The 18,542-nt window shown below is 42.5% G+C and overlaps 1 protein-coding gene across 1 annotated transcript in view; it reads right to left on the bottom strand.

Annotated features, from left to right (window-relative positions):
• Positions 1 to 4,831: 4,831 nt before the first annotated feature.
• fndc5a (fibronectin type III domain containing 5a) overlaps positions 4,832 to 18,542 on the bottom strand; it is a gene marked incomplete at both ends in the record, with an annotated part of 28,754 nt that continues 15,043 nt past the window's right edge. The window contains 3 exons of the mRNA XM_083792801.1: positions 4,832 to 4,891; positions 7,750 to 7,889; positions 9,003 to 9,092. Coding sequence (XP_083648927.1) covers positions 4,832 to 4,891; positions 7,750 to 7,889; positions 9,003 to 9,092 — 290 coding nt within the window. The remainder of the gene's footprint in view (positions 4,892 to 7,749; positions 7,890 to 9,002; positions 9,093 to 18,542) is intronic.

The raw sequence follows: 18,542 nt of genomic DNA, 5'->3' as shown, positions 1-18,542 counted from the left end.
AAGGGATATGCTACTGTATAAGCTCATGAACGGCTTGTACGCTAAGGAGAAGTTGGATATAAACAACAGGCCACATTCATGGAAGCCTGCATGGTAGAAGATGTATAGTCGAATTCCACGAATCGAATCTTCACTGGGTGACATTGGTGTGCTGCTGCTCGATTATGGGCTACCTACAAAGACTCATAATCTTAGTGAACCAACGTCCATCAGGAGTCATGTTTACTACCCAGCTGAGGCATCTGTAATCTGGACACTGCCAGGGAATAGTCACTCAAGTGTGTTTTAACGCATTCTGACCGGGCACCCATTTTGGTGTCAGCATCATGTTATGCTTTAGCTATTGAAAAATAGCAGATCTACAAGCTCGTATCGCGCCACCGAGTGGCGCGATACGAGCTTGTAGGTCTGCTATTTTTTAGAAAAATCGAAGAACGACTGACATTTCTAGAATCTGATCTCAGGTCAGAATGGGTTCATCAGACCAGTGTGTGTCCGGCGGAAACCTTGTATGAATCTGATCTCAGGTCAGTGTGGGTTAATATTGCCTTGATGCAGAAACCTGTTCTCTATAGAGGCAAACGGTAAGACACACCTGCATGGCACAAAAAAAAAAGAACACATGTTTAACATTAGCCCTAAAAATGACGATTTAGCATTTAGAGTTGAAGTAAAGAATATCTGTGATATTTAAAATGGCAACGGAGAACTATAGCCGTCTTAAATAATTGGTGAATTAGTTTGCTAAATGAGCTTAATTTAGATTAGTGGGGAGCTTTTAATAGCGCTGTGGCTTTAAAGTTGAGACTTGGACGTTTTCATTCAACGGCAACTGTCTTGAAGGGTAGAGCGAGCGGAGGAAAAATGTGTATAGCGGAAAATTGGCCGTTGAGAAATAAGATGATGCTGGCAAACGGCAGTCGTGGCTGCAGTTCAAAAGAGATAACTCAAAGGAGGAGAGATCATCTGTTACTGCGCGCAGATGGATGGTCGCCGATCGATCGGGGCTGCAGTGACTTCCAGGGGAACAAATGGTTTCAACCTTCAGCACAAAAGTTTTTCAGCAAAGTGCTGATCACTCCGGGGTAATGCAGCGGAACGACTGTCATTTACCTCTCCCAACGTTTGTCTGGGGGACCGGTCAATCAATCAACAGGGCCTCGCGTGACTTCCCTATGAGTCGAACTCTCCCCCCGGGGGCCTCGACCCTGGCCCTCGTGCCCTCCCCCCGACCTCTCTACTTAAAACACACGTGCTCCCGGGTCTCTGACACTGTTCTTTAAGTTAAAGCCTTTAAGCCTGTCTATAGTCATTTAACTTAAAAGCCTCAGTTCATAATCATTGTTGTTCTTATTTAATCTGTAAACTATTATTTGCTAATATGAAGCCCGGTTCCTACTCCACCATGTAGGGGTGCCAGGTATTTTCTTTTATTTTCTCTGATTTATTGTACTTTTGGTTAGTTAGGTTAGTTAGGGATTTAGAATTGTATTTTCGTTTAACTCTCTGTTGGGGCCTTTAGTTGGGGGTAAACCTTTGACTTTTTGCTAACTTTTTGCTAAGCGGAAAAAAAAGAGCTACAACAATTAAACTAAAGTTCTTTTTCAACCCTGTCTCCTCTCACATTATGTTGTTTATATACCTTCACCCTAGACGAAGGTGCATAACAGACACGGACACGCGTGCACGCATGGGAGGAATGAAATGTGAGTTCCTCGACTCTTTCTCATTAGGAGTGGCAGTGGAGAGAGCCAGAGAGAGGGACCGATAGAAGCCTGCTCTTTCATTAGTCATCACTCTGCTGCATGCCCACTCCTCTCAACAACCAGAACCACCTCCTCTCTCTCGTCATCTCTACCCCCCCTCTATAGCCACCCACACGTATGTATGCTCTTTAACGCTACACGCTAAATTCTGCACGTTAGCGGCCCGGGCTAGGACGCTTGGCTTCCACGTGTGCGCCGCTCATGCATGTGCTTAACGAGATTCACGTCGAAATAAACGAACGCATGAGTCATAATACCGCTGTTTCAATCACGGGTTTATCACGGATGAATGAGTGCGATGTGAATTTTTCACGCTAAGATTCGCGGTAGGGTTATGAAAACCTGCTGCCGTAAAACAATTGCTCTCCTTGCCCAGATATTATACAGAGCACGTCCGCCATGGGCCATCAATGACATGAAGTAGAGTATGTCAGTGTTGAGAATAACTATACGCTTGTAAGCGTTCTCAGAAACCACACTTTTATGGGCGTCACTTTGTCTACAAAATGTCACCTTCGTCAGTGTACTTTTGTTTCACATTCAATGTTTTGATTTTGAAACAGCTTTTCACCCCAGTGACACCACCCAACAAAAATAGCAATATGAAATGTATTTACAATGCCCCCCCCCCCCCCCCCCCCAAAAAAAAGGGAAACATTTCCAGAAACATTGCATTCAATCACATCCAAATTGGCAAAATAACCTCAACTTGTCATCACTAGTAGGCCTATGTTTCACAATAATTAGCAAAATAGACGTCGGTGGAAAATGCAGGATACACTGGGGAAAATGTGAGACATTAACTGGGCTTTCGGGCATTCCTTACTATGAACTAAAATGGAAGATTTTGATATCTTTAAGGCAGTATACTATTGTATTTGAATCAGCCCTCTCAAAAAACATGTTTTTCTTTACTTAACGAAGCCTTTAAACCCGCCATAACCTACACATCAGTGGGGAACGTTAGTTTTGCCCATTCAGAAGCTGCAACGGTATAAGTCCTCATACAACATACAGTGCATGATACTACGGTATATGGCGTTATTTCATCGACGTTGGACATCGTATTTTGCCTCCAGGACTTTTGAGTGTCAGCACTAATGGTGAGGATGAGTTGAAAATACATCTTGGTAGAGAAGCCCTTCTGTCGCGGTGACATCTGTTGACGACGTTGAAAAGGGAGTCTTTAGCGGTGAATGTTCGGGCCCCAAGAAACCTTGTGAAGCCTGCCCCCTCTCTCTGCAGAAACCTAGTAGAAGATATCGCCACTGCCACTGTCTTTTTTCGACTTTTCAGTGAAAGTTCAGAGAATGACGTTCCCCCAATATGACCTCCCACTGTCTATAGTTTCCCCGCTGCGTGAAGTATGGCTGCTTCTTGTGCCCAAGCCAGTACATGCGGGGCACCCAGGATTTGGTGGATATAGATGCAAAAAAAAAGGGGGGTAATTGGGGTTGAAACTTCATTCGACTTTTACTGCTGCTGCTGCTTCCTTCTTTGACCGAGGGCCGTTATTGCTGAGAAGAAAAGGGCCTTATTTTTTAGCCGTTCTACAGATACTAGTCCACTTCACAAACGCGAGTCCATGACAGTTCACTTTTCACATGACCGCACCCGATTAACGAATTGGCCTCCTCAAATGCTTATCACCACAAAGGAGCAAGACACAAGGAAATAGTAAAGGGTTCACCGTAGATGTGTTTTCTTTTTGTGTGTGTGTGGAATGTTAAGTTACAAACCGACCAATAATAAGCACGAAAGAAATCAGAAGCCTATTTAAAAAGCAAATAGAATTCCAAATTTGACCTCGATGAGGACGCTATTGTAGGCATGTTAAATTTTAGTGCCGCCTGTATGACTTATGCGTAATTTATACTCCAAAGGTATGACGGTGCCGCATGCTGAGAATTACTTTACCGTGTGCCTATCGCATGGCGGACGTATGAATCTGGCTTTTTCGGCCTTCTGCTGTCACGTTTCATCATGAGCTTTTGAGTTTTCCGGTATTAAGTGAGATGTTGTTTCTGCCCCTGGTGGTACTGGCGACACTGGCGGTATAAATACCGGACCGGTGCGGTACTGGTACTGTAGTCACATCCTTGTTGATGCTGCTCTATGTTGATCATGCCTCATGTCAGAGATGGGCTCCTGAATCGGCGAGGTGTGAGTCTACATTCCCTGAGGGGAAAACGTTTCCCAGAGGTACGTCAAAGAGGACATCTAATAAAAACCAAAGTACCAGCAACGGTATATGGTGTACAACATCCTTCTCAAAAGAATCCATATAAAAAAATATAATGATATCCGTACTATAGAATGACTGAGCTATTTCAAAAGTAATTTGACCAAGCTAGAGAGATTGTACAAAAGTTGAGGATACGATTATACTAAGTGTACAACGACGGATGAACAGGATTTTTGGTGACGAAAACGAGGTGCGAGTGCTTGAGGGGGAGATTAACAGTACACTAGACGGGCGAGTGTTTCTGTGAAGTGGACAGACCTTCGCGGCGCTTCCGAGGCCAACCGTTGCAGAAGTAGTAGGAAATGGGGCCGGTGTGTGTGTGTGTGTGTGTCCATTGATCACGCACTGATAGATGGGGAGAAGAAAGATGGAGAGAGACAGCGGGAGAGGGAAGAAGTGATGATGCACAGGGGGGAGAGAGAGAGAAAAGACAAAGAATGGGTGTCTGGCTTCGGTCCCGGCGGCTTTGTTTATCTGCGCTCTCTCCGCATTTGGAGCCACCTGGCCTCTTGTCTCTGACGACCCGTGGGTAGTGATTAAGCATGGTGGAGGCACGCCAGTCTCTCTCTCTCTCTCTCTTCTGCAGACTCTGTACTTTAGCCCAGCGTCGGCCATAGCCAGCCCCCAGCGTGCTGCGGCTTTGTCTCAGCGCCGCGGAAGGCCTTGTGCCAAAAGGTGTGTGTGTGTGTGTGTGTGTGTGTGTGGGGAGTAGCAGCTTCATGTCATCCCGGCCAGCGGATGCCCTGACGAAAAGGGGCCTGGTTTGTTTGTGAAGACAAAGGTCTTTTGGATGAAGAGAAGAAGGCTTGCTTTGCGCCGGTCACACCTCGATGAAGTTGATCGTCGGCATCCGGTTGTTGTTGTTGCTGTTGTTGTCGTTCTAGAAGAAAAGATGACACATTATGAGAGACGGGAAGACACGGGAGGATTTGTTAGTCGTTCTTCAATGAGTTTTTGATTGATTGATTGATTGATGTATTAACAGTTTGCAGAATTACAGTACATTTCCAGCACAAACTCAATACAAAGACTTTTAACTGTGAGTGGACGACCCAATTAAGCATTACACTTGTTTACAAGAGGGTCCACCATGTTCAATTCATCAAAACATTTAGATACGTACAAATAGACACTTCCATATAGTCAAAGAACAGAACAGGAATTCATCATAAAGGAAGCAAAAAGGGAAAAGAAACATTGAGGGGAAAAAGGGGGGGGGGGGTTCAGATTTTACGGGGCCAGTTTCGAATTGCAGCCGTCCGTAGGTAGCCCTTTGAGAGCGGTTTTGAAGGAGTCAAGGGATTCACACGTCTTAATGACTGTTGGTAGGGCGTTCCACATTTTGGTGGCATAGGAGCGAAAATAATTTAGTCCCTGGTTTGTGCCGAATCTGGGTTGTACATGGTTTTGTTGCACTGAGCATGAGGATGTTATTTTTCAGATGTTTTACCTACAATGGGGTAATGATGAGGCGGTCTGTAGGGCTGATTGTCCACACGGTTATTCGCCAGTGATCAGATCACAACACAATGACATAATAGGCATGTTCATAACGTACTCTTTCTCACACTGAGACTTGGTGTTGCCTGCTGGAAATTGCCGATCGGCAAGCTCACAATAAGCTGCGTCGCTATTTCTGGCGATTGACACTGTCTTACAATGTAGTTGTAGTGTATACGCTCATGGCTTCAGTGCCCAGACTGAGATACAGACTTGATTAAAACACCCGCATTAATTTCTACTTGCAAAACATAGATTTCAACCTTAGGTACTACTACTTTGTACTACTAGGACTAAGACTAAAAAATATGTTAAAAAAAAAAAAAAAAAAAAAACGTTTGATGAAAAATGTATAATAATTATATAATAATATAATAAATTAATAATTTACATTTTGGGGATATCTTTCACAATAATGAATAAAACATGTTCTAGACATTCTAATGATCACAAAAAAACATATATTACAATTATTTTACAGACATTTTTTATTTGTGCAAATTTCAGCCTCTGTGGGGGGTATTTATATGCAAATATCATGACCAATGGCATTGAAATGGCATTGCAATGAACATCTCTGATGACGTTTAGGTGAAAAAATAACAGAAAAAAAAAAGAAATTAGTAATTGAATAAAATACAATTGTTGCTAAAAAGCAACGCTGGGTCTTAGAGGGTTAAAACCAATCTGATTCCAATCTAGATTCTGGATAGGCCAAACAAATCAGATTTGGCCTGCCAGTCTGAATAACATATATATAGCCAAGAGCCAATCGTTACAGTCTCATTTCTATTTTCTGTATGACAGTTTAGCTAGTTCTGCATGGGCATACATAGTTTTTATTTATTTGTCTTTATTTACTTATTACAACACCAAGTTAATATGATATGAATTCAGGGCTGTCTCTTGATCCAAAGATAACTACTGTATGTTGACTGTTTACATACAGTAAGTGCATGCTGTGCATATTTTAGTAGTATCTCTGTACATTTTAAACGGCATTCACTGTCATTCATGTTGAAATGGTGTGGAAACTTTGAAGTTCACTTTCACCCTTGGGGAAGTTACCGCTACACCATTAATTTGATCTAATTCAAATTCATTCAAATGAATGAAATGTGTCTGGGTAGCTCAGTCATTATAGAGAGTTGCAGTCTCGCCCCCGACGATATTCTTTTTCCCATAGACGTTTCAGAAAGTATTTGTAAATAAGACCTGTAAGCCTCAGTCAAAGCCAACTCGGATTGGGACAACTCATGACAACAAACACAATTTTTTGGAAGAAAAAAGGGCAGGGTTTTTTTGTTGTTGTTTATTTGTTCGGCCCAAAATTGTGTTTGCCATGAGTTGTCACTTGTCACGATCCGAGTTGGCTTTGACCAAGGCTACAGGTCTTTAAATAAATACTTTATGAAACGTCTATGGGAAAAATGTATTGGAAAATGTATTCCGGGCCGCTCGTCGTCATGAAAGCGGACGGTACTGCGATGCTCTATGGAGCTCTCGCCTTTGACCGCAAGTTCATGGGTTCGATTCCTGAGTACCGCCAACTCAGGGTATGAGTTAGTGCGGTACGTTGGGGGTGGAGGAGCTAGGGACCCAGGGGAGAGGAGGAGGGGTGGGTGGTTATTGGAGGAGGAGCTAGGGACCCAGGGGAGAGGAGGAGGGGTGGGTGGTTATTGCGAATGCAATGATTGCAAACTATGAGACCTAGCAGAACATGTCTGTCTGTCTGTGTGTGTGTCACGCTGTAACACCACCCGCCCGCCACCAGAGGGCGCAGCTGTATCACACACAAAAAACACACGCACGCACGCGCACACACACACACACACACACACACACACACACACACACACACACACACACACACACACACACACACACACACACACACAAAAACTTAACTTAAAAAACTTAACTAAAACTTTAAAAGAAAAAAGTTAAGCGTAAAGAAAACGTTAAAAAAACACGCACGCACACACACACAAAAACTTAACTTAAAAAACTTAACTTAAAACAAAACTTAACTAAAACTTAAAAAGAAAAAAGTTAAGCGTAAAGAAAACGTTAAAAAAAAACACGCACGCACACATACACACTAAAAAAATAACTTAAAAAAAACGTAACTTAAAAAACCTTAACTTAACAAACATATCTTTAAAAAAAACACACAAAAAAGGAGAACTTATTGCAATTTACGAGCTGCGTTCGCTCCCCACGTCCGCTTCGTCTTACTTGTACCTTACTGCGCAACAGCCCCCCCGTGGGGTGCTCCGGGGTGCTGCACTCCGAGGAGGTCTTAGCTTTGACCACCTTGGTGTCGGGCTCGTTGTCTTTGATGATGTCATACTGACGGCAGAACATGATGATGACGCCTGCAACGGGGGAACAGGGGAGAGGAGAGAGCATATTAAGCACATAGTCCTATAATGGACCCACTTAAACCCGTTCTGACCTGAGATCAGATTCATACGAGGTTTCCGCCGGACACACACTGGTCTGATGAACCCATTCTGACCTGAGATTCTAAAAATGTCAGTCGCTCTTCGATTTAAAAAAAATAGCAGACCTACAAGCTCGTATCGCGCCACTCGGTGGCGCGATATGAGCTTGTAGATCTGCTCTTTTTCAATAGCTAAAGCATAACATGATGCCAACACCAAAATGGGTGCCCGGTCAGAATGGGTTAAACCCATTCTGAATGGGTTAAACCCATTCTGACCTGAGATCAGATTCTAAAAATGTCTTCCACATCCTGACAGTTTTGTGAAAAAGCTATGTTGCTATGTCAGTCGTTCTTGGATTTTTCAAAAATAGCAGACCTACAAGCTCGTAGCGCGCCACTCGGTGGCGCGCTACGAGCTTGTAGATCTGCTATTTTTCAATATAGCTAAAGCATAACATAATGCTAACACCAAAAGGGGTTCCAGCCCAAAATGGGTTAAACCCATCGATTCTACAACTACCTTCTAAATCAGTGGGCTAGTTCTCACAAACTTTCAAAAATAGCAGCTCACAGTGCCAACGTTACAATCTAAAATGAGACTTTCCAGGTTTCAAACGAACTAAAGCTATAGCTGATATTATCTAGACAAAATGCCCTTATAGTTTTAGTTAGCATAGCATTTGTGGATGCGGATGTGAATAAACTTTTAAATCCTATCTTTTGTTACGTTTTCATTACACAACACTTACCTTTTTCAATCCTGCACCTGACAAATAACCCAAAGTATAAAAATAAAAAAAAACATTTTCATGAAATAAAAACTAGCAAATCCTATCTGAAAATGATTTAATTTTTTTTTTAATTTTTTTATATTTTTTGTCCCACGATTTTGTAACCCATTTTTCACCCCTGTGTCAATCATCCTGTGATGTGATCCTGGGCTCTACACACACATGATTTAAAACTAACTGAATGTATTGTGTGAAACGAATTCAAACTAACCCGAAATGATGAAATCCCCAAATATAACCTTGGATCTCACCTGCCCACATGATCAGTACGACCACGACGATGATGCACTCCCCGGCCCTCAGCTGTGTGGACAGAGCCACTTCCTCCATGGTCACTTCGTCTGGTTGGCCCGGGAGGGGAACGACAAGGAAACACCTCGTTTTTCATTAGATACTTCATCAACAAGACTATTAAAACTCCTTCAGTGCCACCTGGTGGTCACCAGTTTAGGCTCTGAGTGCCAATTCTCCCATTATAAAAAAAAGAGGGCGTTAAAAAAAAAAAAAAAAAAAAAAAAAGTAAAGAAATGTAAAAAAAAATTAATGTTTTTTTTTTGTTTTTTTTTTTTACGTCTTTACGGGCATGGCACTCAGTGCAAAGACGTATCGGATACGGGATTATGTCCCTGGCACTTATCCTGTTATAAACTCTTTAGGTGCCACGGACGACAAGACGTCTTATTGCCGTCTTTGTAATGGATGCCACAGGCGTTAAGACGTCTCTCCCTTGGGAATTCAAATTATTCTTAATTATTATTATTTTTTAACCATATTTTGAAAGTTCCTCTAATCTGGTGTACAGGTGGTGACATGCACATTACATGCATAATATAATTACAAATTCTTTCTTTCTTTATAATGGGAGAATTGGCACTCAGAGCATAAACTGGTGACCACCAGGTGGCGCTGAAAGAGTTCACAACAGTGAATAGTATACAGTCAAAACGTCATGCTCAAAGAACAACACGAAATGTTTCCACTGTGGTCCATTGTACTCAATTCATCAGTAAGACATACTGTATTACAATGCATGCGATATGCAATACATATCAGCAAGGGCGTCAATTAATAATAATGGATTTACATTCGTGAAAATCTGTTGTCTGTTATTGTGCTACAATAAGCAAATGCATGAAATTAAAGAAGAATCGTCACTAAAACATCACTAAAAACATCTTAAAACACGAGGGCATGCTAGGAAAATGCTGCTTTGTTCACGTTTAACCATACAATCAGTTATTGTATGCATATTGTGCCCGAATCGATGCCCATCCATCTACATGTGACACGTGATATAATTTAGACAAACGTTTTATTGTGTGCGACCATTTATTTATTCATCACTTTCACTGCGGCATCCCTATATGTTTGGGAATGGCATGGGTGAAAAAAATAAATCTTCCAACGTTTTCTCTATTCATTTCACCCCCAAAACACTTGGTTTTGAGTTTGGGTTTTTTGCAAAAAATAGATTTCAACCTTACTACTACTTTGTACTACTAGGACTAAGACTAAAAAATATGTTAAAAAAAGTTTGATGAAAAAAATTATAATAATTATATAATAATTATATAATAATTATATAATAATTATATAATAAATTAATAATTTACATTTTGGGGATATCTTTCACAATAATGAAAAAAAACATATATTACAATTATTTTACCTACTTTTATTAGGGTAAAGGTCAAAAGTCTTAGGTTAAAAAATGTTCAAAATCGCACAGAGTCCAGACATTTTTAATTTGTGTGAATTTCAGCCTCTGTGGGGGGGTATTTATATGCAAATATCATGACCAATGGCATTGAAATGGCATTGCAATGAACATCACTGATGACGTTTAGGTGAAAAAAGAACAGAAAGAAATTATAATAATTTAGTAATTAAATAAAATAAAATTGTTGCTAAAAAGCAACGCTGGGTGTTAGAGGGTTAATGGCTTTTGGTAAGGCGTTCCTTTTTTTTGGGTGCATGGCAGAATGGTAGAATGCATTCCCCCCCCCCATGTTTGAGCTGAATTTTAGGGCAACAAGGGCAGGTGAGCTCCCTCTGGTGTCATGCCCAGCATGCATGCCCGCTCACTATAGAGAAGTATAGTTTGACATGTTCCACCTATCTGTATCGTAGTACAGGAATCTCTGTATTTACAGTAAAACAGTATGCCGTTCCGTATATTTGTCCTTCACATTATCTCGAGAACAGATCGTCCGGTCGACCTTCCATTTGGCCGGAGTATTGCTCCAAAGAAGCACAGTGTCGAGTGTGAAATTGATCGGATCATGGGCGGGTCTCCATGAACGTAGTCCATAATGTCCCGAGCGGTCACTGCACTGTAGTTCCTACAGTATATTAATCTGCTTTAGTTGCTGTTTTGTTGGGGTTTTTTTGACCCCCTTTCACCCCCTCGACACTGCAATGTACCATAACCCATTCTGACCTGAGATCAGATTCAAACGAGGTTTCCACTGGACACACACTGGTCTGATTAACCCATTCTGACCTGAGATCAGATTCTAGAAATGTCAGTCGCTCTTCGATTTTTCAAAAAATAGCAGACCTACAAGCTCGTATATGAGCTTGTGGATCTGCTATTTTTCAAAAGCTAAAGCATGACATGATGCTTACACCAAAATGGGTGCCCGTTCAGAATGGGATAAAGTCAGGATGCTGACTCAAGTAAATGAGCTCTATCGAGGTGGAACTGGACTTGAACTGGAGCCCAGTACTGTACTGTATGTGTGAGATCTACAGTTGCTACAAGGAGGACACGTACAGTACAGTAGGTGCTTGTCAGTTAGAGTGGTGGTTTTTCAAACGGTTTGAGCCCAGTTACGGCACATTTTTAGAAGATCTCAAGGCACTACAGCTGTATTCATCGCGATAGAAAATGGCAGATCTTTTGAATGAATCGATGGTTTATTTTCTGTCTTTTGTTTACAATGAACCAACGAGACAATCATCATATACTGTACATGTCTATCCAAACAACTCTCACACAGAATCCACAGTCAAGGGACCGGAAAAAGGAACAGGCCGCATGAAAAGCACAATGCTTTCATTACTAAATTACTAAATTAGTAGCTTAATGAGTAGTATTAAAATGTTTTCTTATGCAATACAATGTATTTGTATTTAGTTCATAACTTTAACGTAACTATAATTAAAGCCATTAGAAAAGCATTTGAAATTAAATAAAAATGTAACTTTTCAGGATTCCAACAGTTTCCGTGCCGGGAATGGATTACTCCAGGTTAATGTCGCTGCCAACCCCGCTAATACCGCCTTTTGTTTTATGTGTTTAATCCGCTGTATTGTAATAAATAAAAAGAAAATCCGTCTTCGTCGCGGAGATAGAGAGTAGATGCATTCGCTTTGATGACGAAACCGGAAATCGTCATATGCTGTGGGCTGCTAGGGCTTCTGGGAAATTGAGGCCAATGGAAATGCATGGGGTGCAACGCCTCATTGAGACGAGTGTTGTGTGCGTCTTCCGGGTGCACCAAGATGGTGGATGATACGCTCGGATCACAACAAACCACGGGAGCTTTTTTTGCTGGATTTTCGCGGATTAAAAGCCCAAATAATTCAGCGTATGCTCTAAAGGTAATACAACAATCTCGGCAGTGAAGGGGGGTTGATTAAAATGCGGGTTAAGCGTGTAAAACAGTCAAACTGTTAGAAAAGAGCAAAAAAAAGAAAATCGGGATTTCAATTCAAACAATAACAAAAATAGCTGATCTATATACAAGCTCAAAACGCGCCGCACTTCGACGCGTTTTGAGCTTGTAGATCGGCTATTTTTGCTACGACAGTAACGAGTAATATACAATGTGTGCCCTCTGGAGTGAGCGTGGAAATATATTGGCCCTCGAGTCGACAAAGTTTCCCACCCCTGCATGGCCTTGATAACCACTGTCCTAATTGATTGTAGGCTACCATTTTCTCCTTTCCTGGCAATATGTGTTTTTGTGTGTGTGTGTGTGTGTGTGTGTGTGTGTGTGTGTGTGTGTGTGTGTGTGTGTGTGTGTGTGTGTGTGTGTGTGTGTGTGTGTGTGTGTGTGTGTGTGTGTGTGTGTGTTTTTAACACCAGTGTCTTTTTTTTGTCTGCACAAACCCCCTGTGAGACAATGTGAGAAAGGCGGCTAAAAGGAGCATGGTACTCTACCATCATAAATCACCATGATGCCATTACTGCTACAGTGAAGTCCCTGGGGGTCCCCTGGACCCCACATGGAGAACCAGGGAGCTAAGCTAGCTATTACTCTAGTCCGGGGATCTACACCACAATGCTGGCCTGTGGTTTGTAGGCTACTTCCTTTTCTGCTAAGCAACAAGCTATATATGCTTAGATGATCTCTATTTATATTAGAATAAATGTGCGGAAGTGGGGAGGAGGCTCCTCCACTTCCGCTTTATATTTGACTCCTGACAGCTCTTCCGTTGCTCCAGACTGTATGATGCAAGCGTTTGGAAATTGCGAGAGGCAACAGTCTGGTAATGCGAGACTAGCTTGTGGTGGACATTTTGGTCAAAATTCAATTTTTGCCACGGACATACAAAATTATCAATAGCCTAAGATTGCCAGAAAATAGAAAATACAGCAGCTTCACGTGTGTGTGTGTGTGTGTGTGTGTGTGTGTGTGTGTAAAAATACAAATATATGTTATACAAACTCTTATAATCTTCATCCAGTTAATAAGTAGAGTGGAAGTCAAGCCTGTGTGTCTGTGAATCAATGCCTGCACATTTTCCCTTCAAATCACACACACACACACACACACACACACACACACACACACACACACACACACACACACACACACACACACACACACACACACACACACACACACACACACACACACACACACACACACACACACACACAGAAGTGTATCTTGTGCTGCGTTTGGTAAAGCAATGTCTATGTGTCACGTTCCGTGACTTGTTTTGTACTTGTTTTTTTGTTATTTAGTGTTTTACTTTACTGTTTTCCTGTGATTGTGTAGTTTTGTGTTCCATGTTTCTTATTTCCAGTTAGAGTTGATCTTGCACTGTGTACCTTTATTTTGTAGTATGGTTTTGTGTCTTCCTGTCTGCCCCTGTATTCTGTACCTGCCTTGTCTCACAAGTACTGTGATTAGTCTATGTTTTGAGTGTCCTTTTAGTCTTTTAGCCAATCCCTGTGTTGATTGTCAGTTAGTTTCACCTGTGTCCTGTTACTCCCTGTGTCTATATATACTCCCCTGTTTGTGCAGTTCCTTGTCGGATTATTAGTTAGTCACAGTTTTTTTGTTTGTTGCTCCTGTCTTCCTAGTGTTCCTTGCTCCTACTGTTTGTTATGTTCCCTATGCTCCTCATGCTCCTTTAGTGTTAAAGGGATTGTGACATTAAAAAAAAGCTTTTGGAATTGTTCTTATTTCTTTTAGGTTTTCTAATCTCAATTGCACCCAAAATGAACTTTTAACATTCAGTAGATTTTCTGTGATCTGGGGTTTTCTGGCTCAAACAGGTGCTCTGATTTGCCGGCAGTAAGTGACATCACTTACTGCAAATCCAGCAGACTGCCAGCAGATGTCACTGTTTCACTGTGTTGCCTGTTTTCATTGTAGCTCAAAAGTAGCTCCAAACCCCAAAGAAAACTTCAGACCACAGAAAATCCACTGAATGTTCAAAGTTCAGGTTTTTTGGGTGTAATTGAGGTCATAAAACCTAAAAGAAAAAAGAAAAATAAATGAAAATGAATGTCATAAAACCTTTAATAAACACTTTGAACGTTTCCTGACTGTCGTCCTGCATTTGGGTCCTATACCCTCTCTGATCTCGAACCGTGACAGTCTTAAGGTTAACTGCAGCACAGAGAACGCTCCTGTCCTTCTCTTGGACACAGCCACTGACATTGTAAAGGGCGCAGGGGAAACAGAGGCCACACGCTCCAGTAGCTTTTAGCCACACGGCCAATCGATCGGCCTCTCTGTTGACCAGTGTTAACAAATCAAAGTCCAAGAACATCCCGAGACCCCCTGACACTTTTGCCAGTAGGCTAAGTCTCCCTGGGCCTGGTTGGCCCGGCCCGCGATGTCACTGCCGCGGCACACTAGACATATAGGATCCAGCATGGAAGCACGCACGTCTAAAAAAAAAACGTTCTACTGAACAAAAACACGTACAGGTGAGAAGAGAAGAAGTTTGCGCAGCGGTCTTGAGCTTTTTATTTAAAGGGACACATCACCCCTTTTGCAACCAGATCTTATTTTAATGATGTGTGAGAGACAAGACACACTTTCCTGGGGTTCTTATGTGGCTAATATGTGTTTTTAGATATTTGAGTGTCATCAAGTGTCCATGATGTCATGGACACTCACTTCCTTCCTGGACTACAATTCCCACAATGCTTTGGAGCACTGCTCCTCCTTGTGGATAGGGACAGGGGCTGTCTTACAGTAAAACATTCAATGAGATTTCTATGACTTGACAAGAAACATAACAATGTTTACATGTGGTAAACATTTGTTTGTAAAATAACACAAATTTGTTTTTGTTTGTGTGAGGTCAACTTTAGACCACTCGAGTTTTAATCCCATAGTCCGAAGAGACGGGACAAGGCGGCTGAACCAAGCCCCCGGTGAGGCTCTTCAACGTTGAGGCGCTCGGCCCTACTGGTCAGTGCTGGGACTGCAGGCGGGCCTGGGCATTTAGCGCAGGGGTCTGCAACCCAAGATGTTGAAAGAGCCATTTTCGACCAAAAATAAATTCAAAATCTATCTGGAGCCGCAAAGAAAATGACGCATTATAATGCAGCTTGCCAAGCTTTATTATCTCCCGGGTTGCAACGAAACTAGCAGAATTTAGCATGCTTTCCCTGGAAATGTCGTTCAACGTTACTTATTTTGTTGTTTGATAGCTTCTCACTGCAGATTAAACATACAGGCAGTCAATCTGCATTGGCTGTGAAGGCAAAAGCCTCTGTCCACGAACTGTTAAATCCTGTTTTTCGTCGGCTATCTTTATTTCTCTTCCTGTATAGAAGCCATAGCGTAGCAGGCAGCAGCCTCACACACCCACCGGTTTGTTTATAATAGACACCTGGCTGGCACGGCACTGCAGTGTGTCGCATGCTATGACGCAAATTTTAGTTTAGTTAAGTTTTCCAATTTTGTGAAAACGTGTAGAATAAATATTAAGAATGCTTGTCACGTTTGGCCTCCTACAGAAACCATGAATGAAAAATAATTTATTGCTACTTTTAATGCTACAGGGAGCCACTAGGGGTGTGCTCTAGAGCCTGTTGCAGACCCCTGATTTAGCGCAAGGAAACCCTGTGCAGCTGGGGTTTAACATTGAGCACTGCACTGGTAGACCATTCTTCCGGGTGCTTCAAAAACGCCACTGAGCAACTTCCATTGAAATTAATAGCAGGGGGCGGGGCTGTTGCTCCGGTTCAGTCTCTATCCTTTTAACCCATTCTGACCTGAGATCAGATTCGTGGAAGGGTTTCCACTGGACACACACTGGTCTGATTAACCCATTCTGACCTGAGATCAGATTCAAAAAAATGTCAGTCGTTCTTTGATTTTTCCAAAAATAGCTATTTTTCAATAGCTAAAGCATAACATGATGCCGACACCAAAATGGGTGCCCGTTCAGAATGGGTTAATACTCTATGGGTTTGACATTGAGCACTAGTAGACTAGTAGAGCACATATAGTTTCATTATATAGATACTCCACGGCTATGTTCTTAGCATGTTTCACGATAACTACTTTTATGTGACGTATGCCTTGCTTTTTTGTTATTGCTTAATGTAAATCGCTCTGGATTTAGAGCGTCCATGCCCTAAATGCCTAAATTCCTACATTTGTATTGTAAATTGTAGACCGTTCTTCCGGGTGCTTCAAAACGCCACTGAGCAACTTCCACCCTCCCTGGAATTGGCTGAGAGGCTGTTTTTGCGGAAAGCCATTGAGGTCTTTATTATACAGTACCTCCCTTTCAAAATAATGTGCTTTTCTGTAACGTGGCTCGTGTGTGTGTGTGTGTGTGTGTGTCCTTGTGTGCACATGACGAGAAAGATGTGATACAGGAGGAGGGCACCATTGGGGCCAACTGGAAAATACAAAATAAAATCCATACAAAACACCAAAGGACCCTCAAGGCCATAGCTCAGTCGGGTGTAAGACATTCTCTGCATGTTCCCGAGGTCATCAGTTCAACCCTGGCGATTACTCACAGATAATTAAAAAAATCATTTTACGTTCCAACTCCTTCTGGAGGAGAGATCAAAAAGCCCTTTCACACTGTGCGATGCGTGTGTGTGTGTGTACGGTCAGACTGTAGCTTGGGGTGTTAACAACGCCCCTGTGTTTCCAAGGTCATACTTTTAGAGTTAGACCCCACTCTTATACTTACAGAGAAAGTCACTTTGTGAGTCAACTCCTGGAAGACGAATTGAAAGACTTCCACACACTGTGAGGCTGTTGCTCGGTGTCTGTAGAATAGGTGTATTATATAATGACTTATTCTAACTAAATGCGGTGTATCTAGGACACCATAATTAGAGGTAAACCTCTCGCGTTTAGATCTGCTCTCTCTTTATCCTAGTTTCATCCTAAATTGAACCACCCCATTCGAATGCTATCAATCCATTGAATGGTCTCAGTAGCCGTCTACTGACCTACCAAGATCTCAGTAGCTGCGTTCTGTGCGTTGACGACCGCTACTGTCTTCACAGCGACGGAGGGGCTCCAACGAGGGCCACCACCGAGCGATGCTAAACGCGAGCGAGCGAAGTTCGCTTGAGCCGACTCGGCCCCATCCGAGTTGCAACTCGATAGGCACGGAGTCGTGAATAACGTTGAGGAGAGCACATTTATTGCCCCGTCTGAGACAACGGGGTGAAAGCCACGTCTCCGTGGTGGTCAAAACGCTAGCCGTATTCAAAACAGTAGCCGTATTCAAAGTGTGCACATGTGAACACTTTCTTAGTTACAGACCTTCAAGGGTCTGTTTGGTTCCTAACTATCAACCTTTTAGCTGGGGACCCCCGTGAAATCTCCTCAAGGTCCCTTGGGTGTCCCCGGGCGCCAGCGTCAAGATCCAATGCAGTATGACTCCGTCTCATTTTGGAAGGATAAATGCTGGTCACGAAAGTACCTCATAGCTCTCAGTACATCAATACCACTGTCATGGAGGAAGCAAACACAGAGTTGTTGACAACAGCGGTAGAACCGACCCAACCTTCTAGACCTGCAGTCGAGAGGAGACTAGCAGGGCATAAACTGCATGTGAAATGGCCCCGGTGCTGTGGATAAGAAGCTGTGGGAAACTATCAACACTGACCTGAACCTGTCTCTCTCGAGCAACTTCGAGGGACAGTGGAAAAGAAGTTGGAGAGAATGGGGGGACATCATCTATCAATATGGGTCAGAACGCTTTGGAGTGCAAGAAAGGTCAGGTGGGAGAAAGATTCCGACCGCACCCTTTTCCTCTGGAGTGGAAAAGGAAGGCATAGATGATCTCCAGGTCGACATTAAAACTCGACTGGCATCCCTCCGCAGAGCAGAGAACCTACGGGAACGTAGAAGGAAGAAAGAACATACTAGAACACAGTTCTATAAAGATCCCTTCAAGTTCCTAAAAAGTATCTTCATCAAGGAAAAAAGTGGAGCTCTAAAAAACAACAAAGGCTGATCTGGAGGCTCACCTGAAAGCAACACACTCTGACCCAAGGCGTTATGAACATCTGTCCATTCCTTCAGATATCCCACCAATTGATCCCCCTGAACGTC

This window comes from Protomyctophum parallelum (genome assembly GCF_964188405.1).
Source record: "Protomyctophum parallelum genome assembly, chromosome: 20".
Classification (NCBI taxonomy): Eukaryota; Metazoa; Chordata; class Actinopteri; order Myctophiformes; family Myctophidae; genus Protomyctophum; species Protomyctophum parallelum.
The sequence above is the reverse complement of the archived record's forward strand: the minus strand, read 5'-3'. Positions and strand labels throughout refer to the sequence as shown.